A 13,626-nucleotide genomic window follows, 5' to 3' on the forward strand; every position below is an offset into this window, starting at 1 on the left:
ATCCTGAGTGCTCATCTGGCCCAGCCCTGCCCGCGAGGCCTCGTCCCAGGCGCCCGGTCCTGCCCACGAGGCCTTGTCCTGGGCGTCCGGCCCTGCCCGCGAGGCCTCGTCCCGGGCGCCCGGCCCTGCCCGCGAGGCCTCGTCCCGGGCGTCCGGCCCTGCCCGCGAGGCCTCGTCCTGGGTGTCCGGCCCTGTTCATGAGGCCTCGTCCTGGGTGCCCGGCCCTGCCCGCGAAGCCTCGTCCCGGGTGCCCGGCCCTGCCCGCGAGGCCTCGTCCCGGGCGCCCGGCCCTGCCCGCAAGGCCTCGTCCTGGGTGTCCACGGGGCCAGCACTGGGAGGGAGCTCCCGCAGTGGACACTGACCATGACTTCAGCAAGATGACCACTGTTGCCAGCGGGGAGCCCAGAGGAGAAGCTTCGCTCTGGAGCCTGGACTGAAGTTGTGGGGGGGGGGGGCGCGCGAGGGCCCCAGGGCGGGAGGGGTGTGGCCCTGGCAGGCAGTTTGTGTTCACCCTGAGGGTGGAGCCTTGAAGGAGGACCGCAGAGCCCTTGCTGAGCAGAGGGGAGAAGCCTGGGAGATGTGGTTTAATAAAGGACATTCGGGAACCAGGATCCGTGGGCATGAGGGGAGAGAGAAAATGCACAGGAATGCCAGGGTTTGGCTTGGCCAGGCCTTGCGCCATCTACATCTGTAACGGGGGGCGGCAGGTGGGCAGCTGTGCCAGCAATCCGCCGCGGGGCGGGGGGACAGCCAAGCACCCGCTCACGCCACTCAGTGGCCTTCCTCTGGCAACCGTGGACATCCTCCGTCCCGGCTCTGTCCCTGACGAGCCCCGTCCCTGGACGTCTCAGAGCGCAACCCAGACTCTAAGTAACACTCCTGAGCTTCTGCGGCATCTGAGCTCCAACTGGTGGACACTGATGGCCAGTGTCCAATGAGAGCCGTGGCCCTGGACCAGAGGCTCCGCCTACCAAACACAGTCCTGGCCGGGGGCCTGTCCATCCAGGGGCACAGCATAGGCAGAGCTCCAGTCTCGCTCAAAGAGTCTCCGCAGCTTTTCCTGCACAGGGGGTTCACTCGGGCGGGAGCTGGGGGCCCTCTGGCTGACCACCAAGCCCACGCCTGCAGTGCTGCTGAAGTACTCCTCTGACCAGTTGGAAGTACCTGGAAGGTGGGCAGCAAAGTCCTGCTCAGACCCCCACAGCCCAGCCAGTACTGGGAGCGCAGAGGCAGGGCTGGGCTCAGGCCCCTGGTCATCCACTGCTGGCAAGGACGGCCATTGTGTAGGTGCAGCAGGGCAACATGGCTATGCAGCATGGAACTCTACCCATGCCCACCTGGGATAGAGCTGACTCACTCAGGATGGGCCCCTAATTCACCCGGGATGGGGCCCTAACTCACCCGGGATGGGGTCCTAACTCACTCAGGATGGGGTCCTAACTCACCCGGGATGGGGCCCTAACTCACCCGGGATGGGGCCCTAACTCACCCGGGATGGGGTCCTAACTCACCCGGGATGGGGCCCTAACTCACCCGGGATGGGGCCCTAACTCACCCGGGATGGGGCCCTAACTCACCCGGGATGGGGCCCTAACTCACCCGGGATGGGGTCCTAACTCACCCGGGATGGGGCCCTAACTCACCCGGGATGCGTGCTAACTCACCCGGGATGCGTGCTAACTCACCCGGGATGCGTGCTAACTCACCCGGGATGCGTGCTAACTCACCCGGGATGCGTGCTAACTCACTAGGGCCAGTCCTCCAGGCTCCCCCTCGCCCGCCATCCTGCAGGCCGAGGCACCAGGAGCTGCCTGCCTAGCCCTAAACGCCCGCGGCCTTGACGCTGCTCCGCAGCCGCCAGCCCGAGGTCCTGTGAGCACGCACCTATGTAGGCGGTCTTGTCTGTGACGGTGAATTTGCTGTGGCTCACGCGGCTGAACGGGACGTTGGAGTGATTTCCCACGGGCAGGATGAAGACTTTCTTCCGGGAACAGAGAGTGTCGGGCTGGGCCGGGAGGGAAACAGCCAGGAGGCTGCTTCTCCCCTGCCCTCCCTCCCCAGGAGGCGTCCTCCTCTCCCCTGCGCACCAGGAGGGGTCCTCACCACGTCCACGGAGATGCCAGCTGAGGCGTTGCCAAAGGCCTGCAGAGACCGCAGGAAAGGGAACATGGCAGGGTCCGTGTTGAGCCAACAGCTGACCAGCAAACGCACGCACACGCCTCGGTTCAAGGCCGCTGCCCGCAGAGCATTGTCCAGCACGGGCCAGTACCTGGGGACAGGGGCAGGAGGTCAGGGCCCTGCCGACAGCCTGGGGTGCCAGGAGCTCCTGTGCCCTGGGAGCCGCCCCTCAGCAGAGCTGGACCCACCTGGCAGGGTGGTGGAAGTGGGTGGAGGGGAAGTACTCCATCACAGCCGTGTAGACGAACTTCCGGGCCCCCCTGATCACCGCCAGCACCGCGTCCAGGTCCCTAGTACGGCCATGGGGGCACAGGGGGGGCGGGGAGGCCTGGGGGAGAAGGGCCCAGAGTGCACTGCCAGCCGCAGGTTCCCGCACCCACCACCCCGCAGCGACCGGCCTGGCCAGGGCAGCTCCGCCCGAGACCAGGGCTGCTAGCTCTGAGGAAACCCCCAGGCCTCGTGGGTCCCGTGGATTTTCCATGGACTTCTGCCCAGGGACGCCGCCCTGCTCCCTCCAGAGAGGGCCCGGGCGGGGGCCGGCCCTTGCCTTGTGATAGCGCCTCCTGTAGAGCAGCGCCTGGAGCAGCGGGGACCCCGTGTTCGCTCCTCTGCAGGCCAGGCTAGCCTCCGCTTGGGCCTCTCGCCTCCCTGTGGAGCAGCCCTGGCTTCTCCACTTCCCACCTCCACCCGAGGGCTGGCGATGGCCCCAGGCGCCCCACCCCCGCGGGAGTGGGCCCAGGTCCCTTTCGGGGCCCCCTCTGCCTCTCAGTGCAGCCCCAGTGCCCGCCAGAGCCCAGCGGGGCTGCCGCGGCCCCTCAGCCCACCTTACCGAGAAGTAGGCAGAGGTGGGCACCCCGTCAAAGCGCCCCCGGAAGGGCTGGGCGTGGTTGATGTGGGTTGAGAGGTTCCGAGGCCAGGTCTGGGGGAGGACAGCGTGGGGTGCCCCCAGCGCCCAGTAGGTCTGGAAGATCTTTTCCAGGTCCTGGGCCAGGTGGCTGCAGTTGTAGATGACAGCGCCCAGCTCCTTCACCTGCAGGGACCAGGGGCCAGGGGCCCAGAGGCTGAGGAGCCCGGGGCGTAGCAGGGCAGGGTCACCTGCAAGGGTCGCAGGCAAGCCGGGCGCGGCCCAGGCCGTTTCCCTGGCCACTGTCCTTCTGTGGTCAAATCAACACACTCATTCCAAAATAAAACAGAAAATGCATGGAAACCCAGAGCTGGAGGTAAAAATCGTTAGAAATGACCGTTCAGGGCTGGGACCGTGGCTCAGTGCCACATGAACAGCAAAAGCCAGAAATGGTGCTGTGGCTCAAGTGATAGAGCGCCAGCCTTGAGCAAAAGCAGCTCGGGGACAGCGCCCAGGCCCTGAGTTCAAGCCCCAGGGCTGGCAAAGAAAACAGAAATAACCACTCTTACCATATCTGCTTTCTTTTTGTTTTTTGGCTGTGCTGGGGATTGAACCCAAGGCTTGTGTGTACAGGTGAGTGCTTTTATCAGTGAACTACGTCACCAGCAGCGCCACTTTTTGATAATTTTTTGTGTGCTGCTGTGGACTGAACCCAGAGCTTCACACATGCTATGCACCGGCCCCCATGCCCCCCCCCCAGGGCTGCGACTTGTTTATAATGTGTGGAATGTGGGTGGCACGGCATCAGCACCTTCCCACCTCCTTAAATGTTCCTCTACACTGCGATTGTGGGCCGGGTGAGGGAGCCGGGCCCCGGGCTGGGTGAGGGAGCCGGGCCCCGGGCCCGGGTGAGGGAGCCGGGCCCCGGGCCCGGGTGAGGGAGCCGGGCCCCGGGCCGGGTGAGGGAGCCGGGCCCCGGGCCGGGTGAGGGAGCCTGTATGCTGTGCTGCCGGCGTGATCACAGCCACGTGATCACTCACAACACAATTTTGTTGAGACTTGGGACTCCAGGCTCAGAGTCGGGGAGGAGGCCCTCAGCCTCTGGCCGGACTCACCTGTGTCAGTGAGCGCCAGTCCATGTTGGCACTGCCCAGGTAGACATGCCGCCTGTCCACAATCCAGAATTTGGAGTGCAGGACGCCCCCAATGAGCTTCTTCATGGGCACCTGGCGGACCCGGGCACCTGATGAGATGAACCGACTGCATGCCAGCTGCTCAGCGGCTATGCGTCTGATCCTCAGGCGCCATGACCACCCAGCACTGCCCTGCGCTGCCGGGCGGAGCCTGGCCCCGGACGTCTCTGGGCAGTACGGCTCCCAGCGCTTGTAACGGCTGTGCTGGGGCTCCCTGGCTGGAGCTGGCGGCCTGAGCCCCTGGCCATGAGTCAGAGGGGTCATGGAGGCTGCCTGGGCCCTGCTGTGGTGGGTGTGGCTCCAGCTGCCGGAACCTGCCCTGCCCCCAGGTGAGGTCAGCCCAGTGGAGCCGAGGGCTCCTGCCCTCCAGACGTGTTTCTCTCTCTCTCTCTCTCACACACACACACACACAGGCACAACTGGCAGCAATGCTGGTCTCTGCCTTCGTCCTGTGTGCCCCGCACAAGGCCTGGAGGACGCAGGCACTACCTTGGGCAGCCAGGACTTGCAGGTCAGTGGACTCCGTGGCCGGTGTCGGGCTGCTGGTGGCCACGGCCAGGGAGACGTTCTTGGCGAGCAGAAGCTGCAGCTTCCGCAGAACAGCTTCTCCCTGCAGAGTCAGGCAGGCATGAGAGGCGGCGCCCAGGGCAGCCCAGCCTCACCCCTCCCAGCAGGGACCAGATCCCGACCACCCTTGATGGGGCGCGGGACTGCAGCCGGGGACTCTCCACGCGCCCGGACCCCAAGCGCACAGCTCTGCAGATGGCCCTGGGCTTTCCAGAGAGCTCTGCTCCCGCCCCACCGGCGGGGCCCCGGGCCCCGCGGCCTGTGCAGGGCTGACCTGCCGGGAGGAGGTGTCGTTGACGCCAATGTCCTGCCCGGTGAGCGACCAGTAGTAGGAGGCCACCTGGATGCTCTCCTGGGCTGCGTCCAGGAGCTGCAGCCAGGCCTGGGCCAGGGGCCGGCCGGAGGGGCTGCCCGCTGCGAAGGGCAGGTCCTGGGGAATGCTTTCCACGAGGACGAGGCTGGGGGGCACAGAGCAGGGCATGTGGGCACCACGGCCACCTGGCCTGGCCGCCAGGGGCTGAGCAGGGAGCTGGGCGGAGCCTGGCCGGCCAGATGAGGGCCCCTGGGCGTGTCCAACAGGAGCCTGAGGGTCAGGACCAGCAGGACAGGTTGTGGGATCCGACCACCCCAACCACTCTGGGAGCAGCCACTCCTAAGACCAAACTGAGGAGGGGTCTCTGGGTTCCAGGCCTCCACAGCAGGGCAGGAAAGGGGGAGGGGCTGAGGCGTTAGTGGGGAGCAACAGAACCCCGGGAGTGGAAAGACTTTGAAAGTCCTCACCCCATGTGCTATGCTCAGCACCTCAAGTCTACGCCACTCATGCCAACAGTCCACCCCCGCGCCCCCCCCCCCACCTTCCAGGTCTACACTACAGACCCGCGGGGCGAGGCCAAGCCCAGGGGAGACACCGCCCGCCGCACTCACTGGCAGGAGTCCGTCTGCCCCCCGGCCTCTCCTCCCTGGGCCTTGCAGGGCCTGCACGCCACCTCCTTAGGGCGCATCTGGAGCCAGGTGACAAGAGGGGACACTGGGCCCAGGAGCAAGGTGAGCGAGAGGGAGCCAAGCCCCAGGGCGGCCAGCACGCCAAGCACCTGCGGGAGAGATTGCCACGGGGTCCCCGGATGGTACGGGCGCCCCCCAGTCCAGGGAGCCCAGAGGGGGCTGGGGGAGGGGAGGGGAGGGGGAAGGGAGGAGGTAGGGGAGGGTGCCCAGAAGGGGAAGGGAGGGGAGGGGAGGGGGTGCCCAGCAGGGGGGGGGGGAGGGGAAGGGAGGGCGCCCAGCTGGCCCAGGCCCCCTGGGTGGGGTCGGTGATCCTCACTCCAGTCTGCGGGGCAGTGCCTGCGGTGACTGTCCCCAGTCCCCTGCAGGGGGCCGGAGCTGCCACACCCCGGTGGCCTTGGGCCCCACCGGCCTGGCCTCCTCTACCCCAGGGTTGGTTTTGTCCTCTTCACAGGTCTATAGACCTAAGATTTTAAGAAACTAGACTTTTAAGAATGGTTTTGAGCAGGCCCAGTGGCTCACGCGTACAATTCCAGCTACTCAGGGGGCTGAGATCTGAGGATCACATTCAAAGCCAGCCTGGGCAGGAAAGCCCACGAGACTCTTATCTTCAATTAACCAGCAAAAAGCCAGAAGTGAAGGTGTGGCTCAAGTGGTAGAGGACCAGTCTTAGGCAAAAAAATCTAAGAGCGCTCAGGACCTGAATTCAAGCCCCAGGAATAGCATGTACACACACACACACACACACACACACACACACACACATACACACACACACACACACACACACACACACGAGTAGCTCTAGCCGGGCAAAGTGGTACACACTTATAATCCTAGTACTTGGGAGCCTGAGGCAAGAGGAGGGGGAGGGGTCCTAATTAGGAATAGGGTTCAGTGTTTTCTGGACTGTTAAGTCTCTCAGGGGGACTTGAGCCCCTGACTCAAGTAGGATTGGGGGACATTCTGTATGAGGAAGTGGGGTGGAGAAGGGCACTTGGGGCCTCTGCTTCTTCCCACAGGGCCCAGCATCTGCACAGGTCTGTGGGTGTCAGTACCTCTGGGCCCCCAGAAACCCCAGGGATCCCCATGGACACCTCCAACCCCCAGGGGTTGGTCACCATGGCGCCAGGCTGGCCCTGGGCAGCTGGCGCCAGTGTCTCTGGAAATACCACCCGCATGGTGCTGCCCCCCCCTTCCTCCCTCCCTCCCTCCCTCTTCTGCTACCCTTCCTGCGTTGAATGTCTGAATCTAGGCTCCTTGTTTCAACCACAACTGAAACTGGGTCTGAAACTGCCGCTTCTGCTTTTCCCTCCTCATGGGCAACACACAGCTGCCTCCCTTTCCGGCCCCGGTCCTGCCCAGCAGCAGGCTCCTGACTGGGAGATGCGATGAGCCTCAGCCAGGGCTGCCGCAGCCCACGCGGGACCCCAGCCTCGCGGCCCTGGCTTTGCCCAGGCCCCGTCTGCGGGGCGGGGGCCAAGCGAGGCCTCCACCCTGGGTGACCTCGACACTGCTGCAGGGGTTCTGAGCCGCCCCCGGGCACCGGGTACCCACGCAGGGTGCTGGGGTGGCCCTCGGATGGCCAGTGCTGGGCCGTGGCGCCCAGGGAGCCTTCCGTCTCTGCAGGCCGCTGGGCCGTCCTCCCAGGAGCAGACCGGCCCGGCCCGCTGTGTCCTTCCTCCACACCCCGGTGAGACCAGAACGCGGCTGCCCTGTGTCTGCCAGAGGCAGGGGTCCAGGGAACCGGGGTCACCACGCCTGCACCCCTCCGCTGGAAAGGGGCCGCCTCCTACCCGAGCCCAGCTACAGCTCACAGACAGCGCTCTCGCACACCCCCAAGGGCCGCTGGGGTCCCCCAAAGCCCGGCTCCAGGCTTTCATTCTTGCTTTGTGAGTCCAGGAGAGACGCTGCGGCCTCTGGCTCCGGAAGGGCTCCGGTTCCCTGCCCGACGCCCTCTGAGAGCTTCCAGTCTGAGGAGCCAGGCGGGCCGGGAGTCAGCCAGCGCAGCCGTGCTGGCAATGTGGAGGCTGTCCAGCGGCCGGAGCCTGCCCCACCCCCTTTTTCCGAGGTGCCTGCCCACCGGGCCCAGTTCCCCACCCCCTCCTGGCCTTCGGGGATCACAAGGCCAGGGACGCCCGCCCCCCTCCACAGTGCTGCACAGCCCGGGCCTGTCCCTGTTGGTCCTGGAAGGTCCCCGGGGTGGGGGCTGTCTTTCCAAGGCCTGGTGCTGACACCCCAGGGACGCGGAGCCGGGAGCTGGGCTCTGAGACTCGGCCTGCAGGCTCCCAGCGGAGACACTCCGCCGCAGATGAGGAGGAAGAGGGCCAGTGGGCCTGGGGGTGGAGAGGACAGGCCTCCCCAGCAGGCAGCAGCGTAGGCTGGGAGCCTGCTCCTCCTGGCTCCCTCCCTCCCGGACGGGCCTCTAGGTACCTACCTGAAGCCCTGCTTTGCCATCCATCCTGGCTGCAGGCGGCGCCGGCCGTAGGCAGTGAGTGCCGTCTGTCCGCCGGCCTTGGCTCCTTGGCCCTCCACGGCTGGCCGCTGCGTCCCCACCCACCGGCCCACCAGTTCCTCTTTCCTCTGAGCCGCCCACCCCCACCTGGAGACGAACAGCCAGGGCTGTGCACCCTGGAGGCTGGGGCTGGAAAATGTCCCCTCCAGGGGACATCCACCCACCCCTCCTCTGGGGCACCCCAAAGCCACCAGCCTGTGTGTCGGTTGGGCCTGAAGAGCACAGGCCTGGGACCAGAGCTGCAGTGGCATCAGTGGAAGGTTCCAGAGGAGGGGAGCATGGGTCCAGGGACACTGGACTCCTCACCTGACTTCTGAAACTGAAACCTCTCTATGCAACCATCTAATAAAATGACTATTTAACAGTAATACTAGTAAAAAGAGGGGTTCTATGCTGGGCACTGGTGGCTTACGCTTGTCATCCTAGCTACTCAGGAGGCTGAGTAGTTCAAAGCCAGCCTGCACAGGAAAGTCCATAAAACTTTTTTTTTTTTTTTTTGGTCAGTTGTGGGGCTTGAACTCTGGGCCTGGGCGCTGTCCTTGTGCTCTTCAGCTCAAGGCAAGTGCTCTACTGCTTGAGCCACAGCGCCACTTCCAGTTTTCAAGTGGTTTATGGGAGATAAGAGTCTCACAGACTTTCCGGCCCGGGCTGGCTTTGAACCGCGATCCTCAGATCTCAGCCTCCTGAGTAGCTAGGATTACAGGCGTGAGCCACCAGTGCCTGCCTTCCGTGAGACTCTTATCTCCAATAAACCACTCAGAAAACCGGAAGTGGTGCTGTGACTCAAGTGGTAGAATGATCACCTTGAGCTGAAGAGCACAGGGACAGCGCCAGGCCCAGAGTTCAAGCCCCACAACTGACAAAAAATAAGAAAGGAAGAAAGGAAGGAAGGAAGGAAAGAAAGAGAGAAGGAAAGAAAGAGAGGTGTTCTATGCAGACAGTTATGGCTCCACAGAGGCTCAAGGGCCTCCAAGCTGCTGCAGGTGCAGTCTCCAGGCTCCAGGCTCCGGAAGGCTCTGCCCCGAGTGATGGATGGAGCCCCTGACAGGTTCTGCTTGTGGGTCACAGGGAGGTGGTGGAGGCTGTGGGGGTGGAGCCGGGTTGGAGGACAGAGGCGGCCTTTCAAGGGTCTCTCTCTCCGTCTATCTGTCTCTGTCTCTTGCCATCTGTCTCTCTGTCTCTTCTCTCTGTCTCTCCTCTCTCTCCATCTCTGTCTCTCTGTCCCTTTCTCTCCATCTCTCCTCTATCTCTTTCCTGTCTCTCTCTCTCCTCTCTCCATCTATCCTTTCTCTGTCTCTATCCACCTCTCCTCGCTGTCTCTTTCCTCTGTCTCTCTGTCTCCCCATCTCTGTCTCTCTCTCCTCTCTCTCTGTCTTGCCTCTCTCTCCGACTCTGTCCCTCCATCTCTGTCCCCCACTCCTTTCCAGCTGCCGTGACCTGAGCTGATTCCCTCTGCCCTGCTCCGGCTGCCATGCTGTTCGGCCTCTCAAGCCCCACTGGGACTGAAGCTCTGACACTGCCAGCCAGAATAGATCCGCCCTCCCCGCCTTAAGCTGTGCCTGTCAGGTGTGTGCCACAGTGCTGTGGAGCTGGCCCCCAGGAACTTCCCAGGGTCCCCCAGGGGCTTCTTACCTATGGTCTAGATGTGGCCCAGACTCAGTCACAGGCCCGGGAAGGCTAGGGCATGGGAGGCTGGGGTGGAGGCTGGGGTCAAGAGGTGGGCTAGCGAGGCTGGGGGGCCCTGTGTCTCCCCTCTGTGCTCCCTCCAGCACCTCCAAGGACAGACACTGGGTACAGCATCCACCTGGACACCGTGGGCTCCTGTCCTCTGTGGCAGCTGACCCCGGGCTTCTGTCCAGGGTGCTGAGCATGGCGTGCCCGCAGGGGAGGACGGGCCTCCTCCAGCATCCTGTGGCCGGCCTGGTGGGTCAGGAAGTGGATGGAGAAGAGAGCTGGCCTCTGCTTCCCAGGGGACCCGGGGTCAGGGCACACCACTGTTGCCTGCGGGAGGCCTGCAGGCTGGGAGCGCCCACCGGGAGGCCCTCTGTCCTATGCAGCCGGGCCTAGCTCATCCTCACACCAGGGCCTTGCCACCTGGACAGTCCCCGGGCCGAGCTGAGCCGGGTCAGGCTCCAGGAGGAGCCGTCCACCCTGGGGACAGCGAGAGGAAGCTGGGGTGGAGAGGCTCCGGCCCTGCTGCCCTCTGGCCCTTGTGCCAGCCCTGCAGGAAAGGCCAAGGAGGGAGGCGGGGCACAAGCCCCTGGGTGGGTGGGTGGGCCATGGTGGCCAGCTCCTCCCCGGTCCGCTCCCCCAGGGTCCTGGGTGGGGCGGGTTTGGAGGTTTCTCATAAAGCAAAGAATGTTTTGTCCTAACTTCCCTCTTATTAGTAGATATCAACTATAGAAAAGAGTATTATGATATTTCCATACAGATACACACACTTCCTTAATCAAATTCACATCTTTTTTTTTCTGTTCCTGGGGCTCGGGCCCAAGGCCTTGGCCTTGCTTGGTTGGTTGGTTTGCTCAGATGGCAATCTACCACTTGAGCCATGCCTCTAGACTTGCTTCTTTCTGGTTATTTTAGAGTTGGAGTTTCGAGGACTTTTCTGCTTGACTGGCTTTGAATCATGATTCTCCAGATCTCAGCCTCCTGAGTAGGTAGAAGACACATGTGAACACCCAGTTTCTGTTGCTTTCCTAGCCCCACCCCTTCCTTTTGAAAACAATTTTAATGGATCTTTTTTTTTCAGTCTTGGGGCTTGAACTCTGGGCCTGGGCGCTGTCCCTCAGCTCTTCAGCTCAAGGCGAGTGCTCTACCACTTGAGCCACAGCACCACTTCCAGTTTTCTGGTGGTTCATTGGTGATAAGAGTCTCACAGACTTTCCTGCCTGGGCTGGCTTTGAACTGCAGTCCTCAGATCTCAGCCTCCTGAGTAGCTAGGATGACAGACGTGAGCCACCAGTGTCCCTGGCTTCAGAATTCTATTTGACACACACACACACAGGAAGTGTGGCGACCACATCCCCCAGCCCCCAGGCACCTCCTCTGGCTGATTTCTACCACAATTAAAGCCCCGCTTACACTAATGTTGTTCTGTCACCCACAGACTCCACGTGAGGAAGAAGGCAGTGTTTGTCTTCCTTGGTCTGGCTTTTTTTCCATTAACATGCTCTCCAGTTCCATCCATTTTCCTGTGAACAGCATGATTTCATTCTTCCTTATGTCTAAGTAATACTCTTGTGCATGGGGGGGGGTGTAAATTTTCTTCATGGGGCTGGGAAGGTGGCTCAGTGGTAGAGCGCTTGCCTTGCATGAATGAGGCCCTGGGTTCCATTCCTCAGCATCACTTACACAGAAAAAGCCGGATGTGGCGCTGTGGATCAAATGGTAGAGCACTAGCCTTGAGCTGAAGAGCTGAGGGACAGCGCCCAGGCCCAGAGTTCAGGCCCTGCAACGGACAAAATTTTTTTTAAGTATTTTCTTCATTATATTCAGCTGCTGATGGACACCTCACTGTGTACTTCCATGGCCGGCTCTCGTGCTTGGTGCGGCAGTAGACGTGGGTGTACAGTTAGCTCCTGTACACTTATGTCCCTTTGGATGAGTGCCCAGCAGACACGCTGCAGCCCCACTGGATCATTCTAGTTCCAGCCTTTGGAGGAACCGCACTGATTTCCAGCGACCTGCCTGGTTTGCACGCCCACCAGCAGGGTGAGGGGCCTTCCCCACATCCACCCAGCATTTGTTTTTCTCGATGATGGTCTTTGTGACTGAGGTGGGTTGGGGTCTCAATGTACTGGGGTTTGGAGACCTGAGGTGAGGGTGTTATTTTTGTGTGTGCACCAGTCCTGAGCACTGTCCCTGAGCCTTTTTTGCTCAAGGCTTGGAGCTCTACCACTTGAGCCACAGCTCCACTTCTGGCTTCTTGGTGGTTAATTATGTAGCAGCCTAACAGACTTTCCTGTCCATGCTGGCTTCGAACTGTGATCCTCAGACCTCAGCCTCCAGAGTAGCTAGGATTGCAGGTGTGAGCCACTGGTGCCTGGCCTCATGTAGTTTTGCATTTCCTTTACAATTAAAACTGTTGGTGTTGGAGGTGTGGCTCACTTGAAAGAGCACTATCCAATGAGCAAAAGCATCAGGTACTGAGTTTGAGTCCTGATTTCAGATCAAAAAAGAAAAGCTGTTGAACATTTTCTCCTGTGTTTACTGGTCATTTGTGTTTGGGGGAGGGGTGTCAGTGCTGGAGTTTGGACTCAGGGCCTTGAGCTGCTGTGCGGGCTCTCTTCCACTTGACCCTCACGCCTCCCACACTTGTTCCTTCAAGGTCTGTCTGTTCATTTATTAATTGGGTTGTCTTTGCTGATTTTTGGAACTCTTCATTATGGGTATTAATCCCTTATCTAACAGGGATTTCCCCGCATTCTGTAGGCTTTTAATTCTAGTCAATTTGCTGGGAAGAAGCTCTTTAACTGCGTGCAGCCCCAGTCACCCATTCATGCTCTTGCTTCCTGAGCCATCGAGGCTCTTCTGAGGCTCCCGGCCCGTCCTGTCTCCAGGGCTCTTCTGAGGCTCCCGGCCCGTCCTGTCTGTCTCCAGGGCTCTTCTGAGGCTCCTGGCCTGTCCTGTCTGTCTCCAGGGCTCGTCTGAGGCTCCCGGCCCGTCCTGTCTGTCTCCAGAGCTCTTCCCTCTGGTTTCCTCTTCATCATCCATTCACGTCAAGCTTTGACCCACTTTGTGTGCATAGGATGGAGACAGGGGTGTGCTTAGGCCTCTACAGGGGGATATTCCGTTTCCTCCACACCACTGGTTGAAGCTGTTGTCATTTCTCCCATGGATGATTTTGAAGTCTTTGTTGAAAATCAGGTGGCTGTGGCTGCATAGGCTTATTTTTGGATCTTATATTCTGTTCCATTGGGTTACCTGTTCATCTGCCAATACCATGCTGTTTTTGTTACTAGGGGTCTATAACATGGTATGAAGTCAGGTATTGTGGTATCGACCACATTTCTCTTTTTGCTCAGGATTGCTTTGGTTACTTGGAATCTTTTGTACTTCCATATAATTTTGGAATTTTCCTATTTCTGGAAACAATTGCATTGGAGTCTTTGTGGGGACTGCATTGGTCTGTAGACTGCTTTCGGTGGTGTATTTATTTTCACAATGTTCACAGTCCTGCCAGCGCATGAACGCGGGATTCCTCCCGTCTTCTAGGGTCTTCATCAGTGCTCTCTCGAGCATTTTTTCACTTTTCCTTGTGAGGTTTTCACCTCTTCAGATTTAATCCTATGTAGTTTTGTGAGGCAACTGTCAATGGAGTTTTTCTG

At 61.0% G+C, this 13,626-nt stretch overlaps 2 protein-coding genes across 6 annotated transcripts in view; one reads left to right on the forward strand and one right to left on the reverse strand.

The window, feature by feature from the left end:
* Ahnak2 (AHNAK nucleoprotein 2) overlaps positions 1-361 on the forward strand; it is a 40,314-nt gene extending 39,953 nt beyond the window's left edge. The window contains exon 18 of the mRNA XM_042671629.1: positions 25-361. Within this exon, the coding sequence (XP_042527563.1) occupies positions 25-361 (337 nt within the window). The remainder of the gene's footprint in view (positions 1-24) is intronic.
* A 217-nt stretch (positions 362-578) lies between these two features.
* On the reverse strand, positions 579-8,332 carry Pld4 (phospholipase D family member 4). 5 transcript variants are annotated; one of them, XM_042671608.1, is made up of 10 exons: positions 8,219-8,332; positions 5,707-5,873; positions 5,057-5,240; positions 4,705-4,825; positions 4,138-4,265; positions 3,008-3,208; positions 2,367-2,506; positions 2,104-2,269; positions 1,885-2,005; positions 579-1,164 (listed from the first exon to the last, which is right to left on the reverse strand). In XM_042671608.1, exons 1-10 carry the CDS (start codon positions 8,240-8,242, stop codon positions 968-970), a joined length of 1,449 nt encoding a protein of 482 aa, XP_042527542.1. In that variant the 5' UTR covers positions 8,243-8,332; the 3' UTR covers positions 579-967. The 5 variants fall into 5 exon arrangements, with proteins under 5 accessions (XP_042527542.1, XP_042527538.1, XP_042527540.1 ...); XM_042671604.1 differs by lacking the exon at positions 8,219-8,332 and adding an exon at positions 7,578-7,770; XM_042671606.1 differs by lacking the exon at positions 8,219-8,332 and adding an exon at positions 7,578-7,770 and having other exon boundaries at positions 1,885-1,977; positions 2,088-2,269.
* Between the last annotated feature and the right edge of the window lie 5,294 nt (positions 8,333-13,626).

This window comes from Dipodomys spectabilis, unplaced genomic scaffold, assembly GCF_019054845.1.
Source record: "Dipodomys spectabilis isolate Male_0828 unplaced genomic scaffold, ASM1905484v1 ptg000648l, whole genome shotgun sequence".
Taxonomy (NCBI): Eukaryota; Metazoa; Chordata; class Mammalia; order Rodentia; family Heteromyidae; genus Dipodomys; species Dipodomys spectabilis.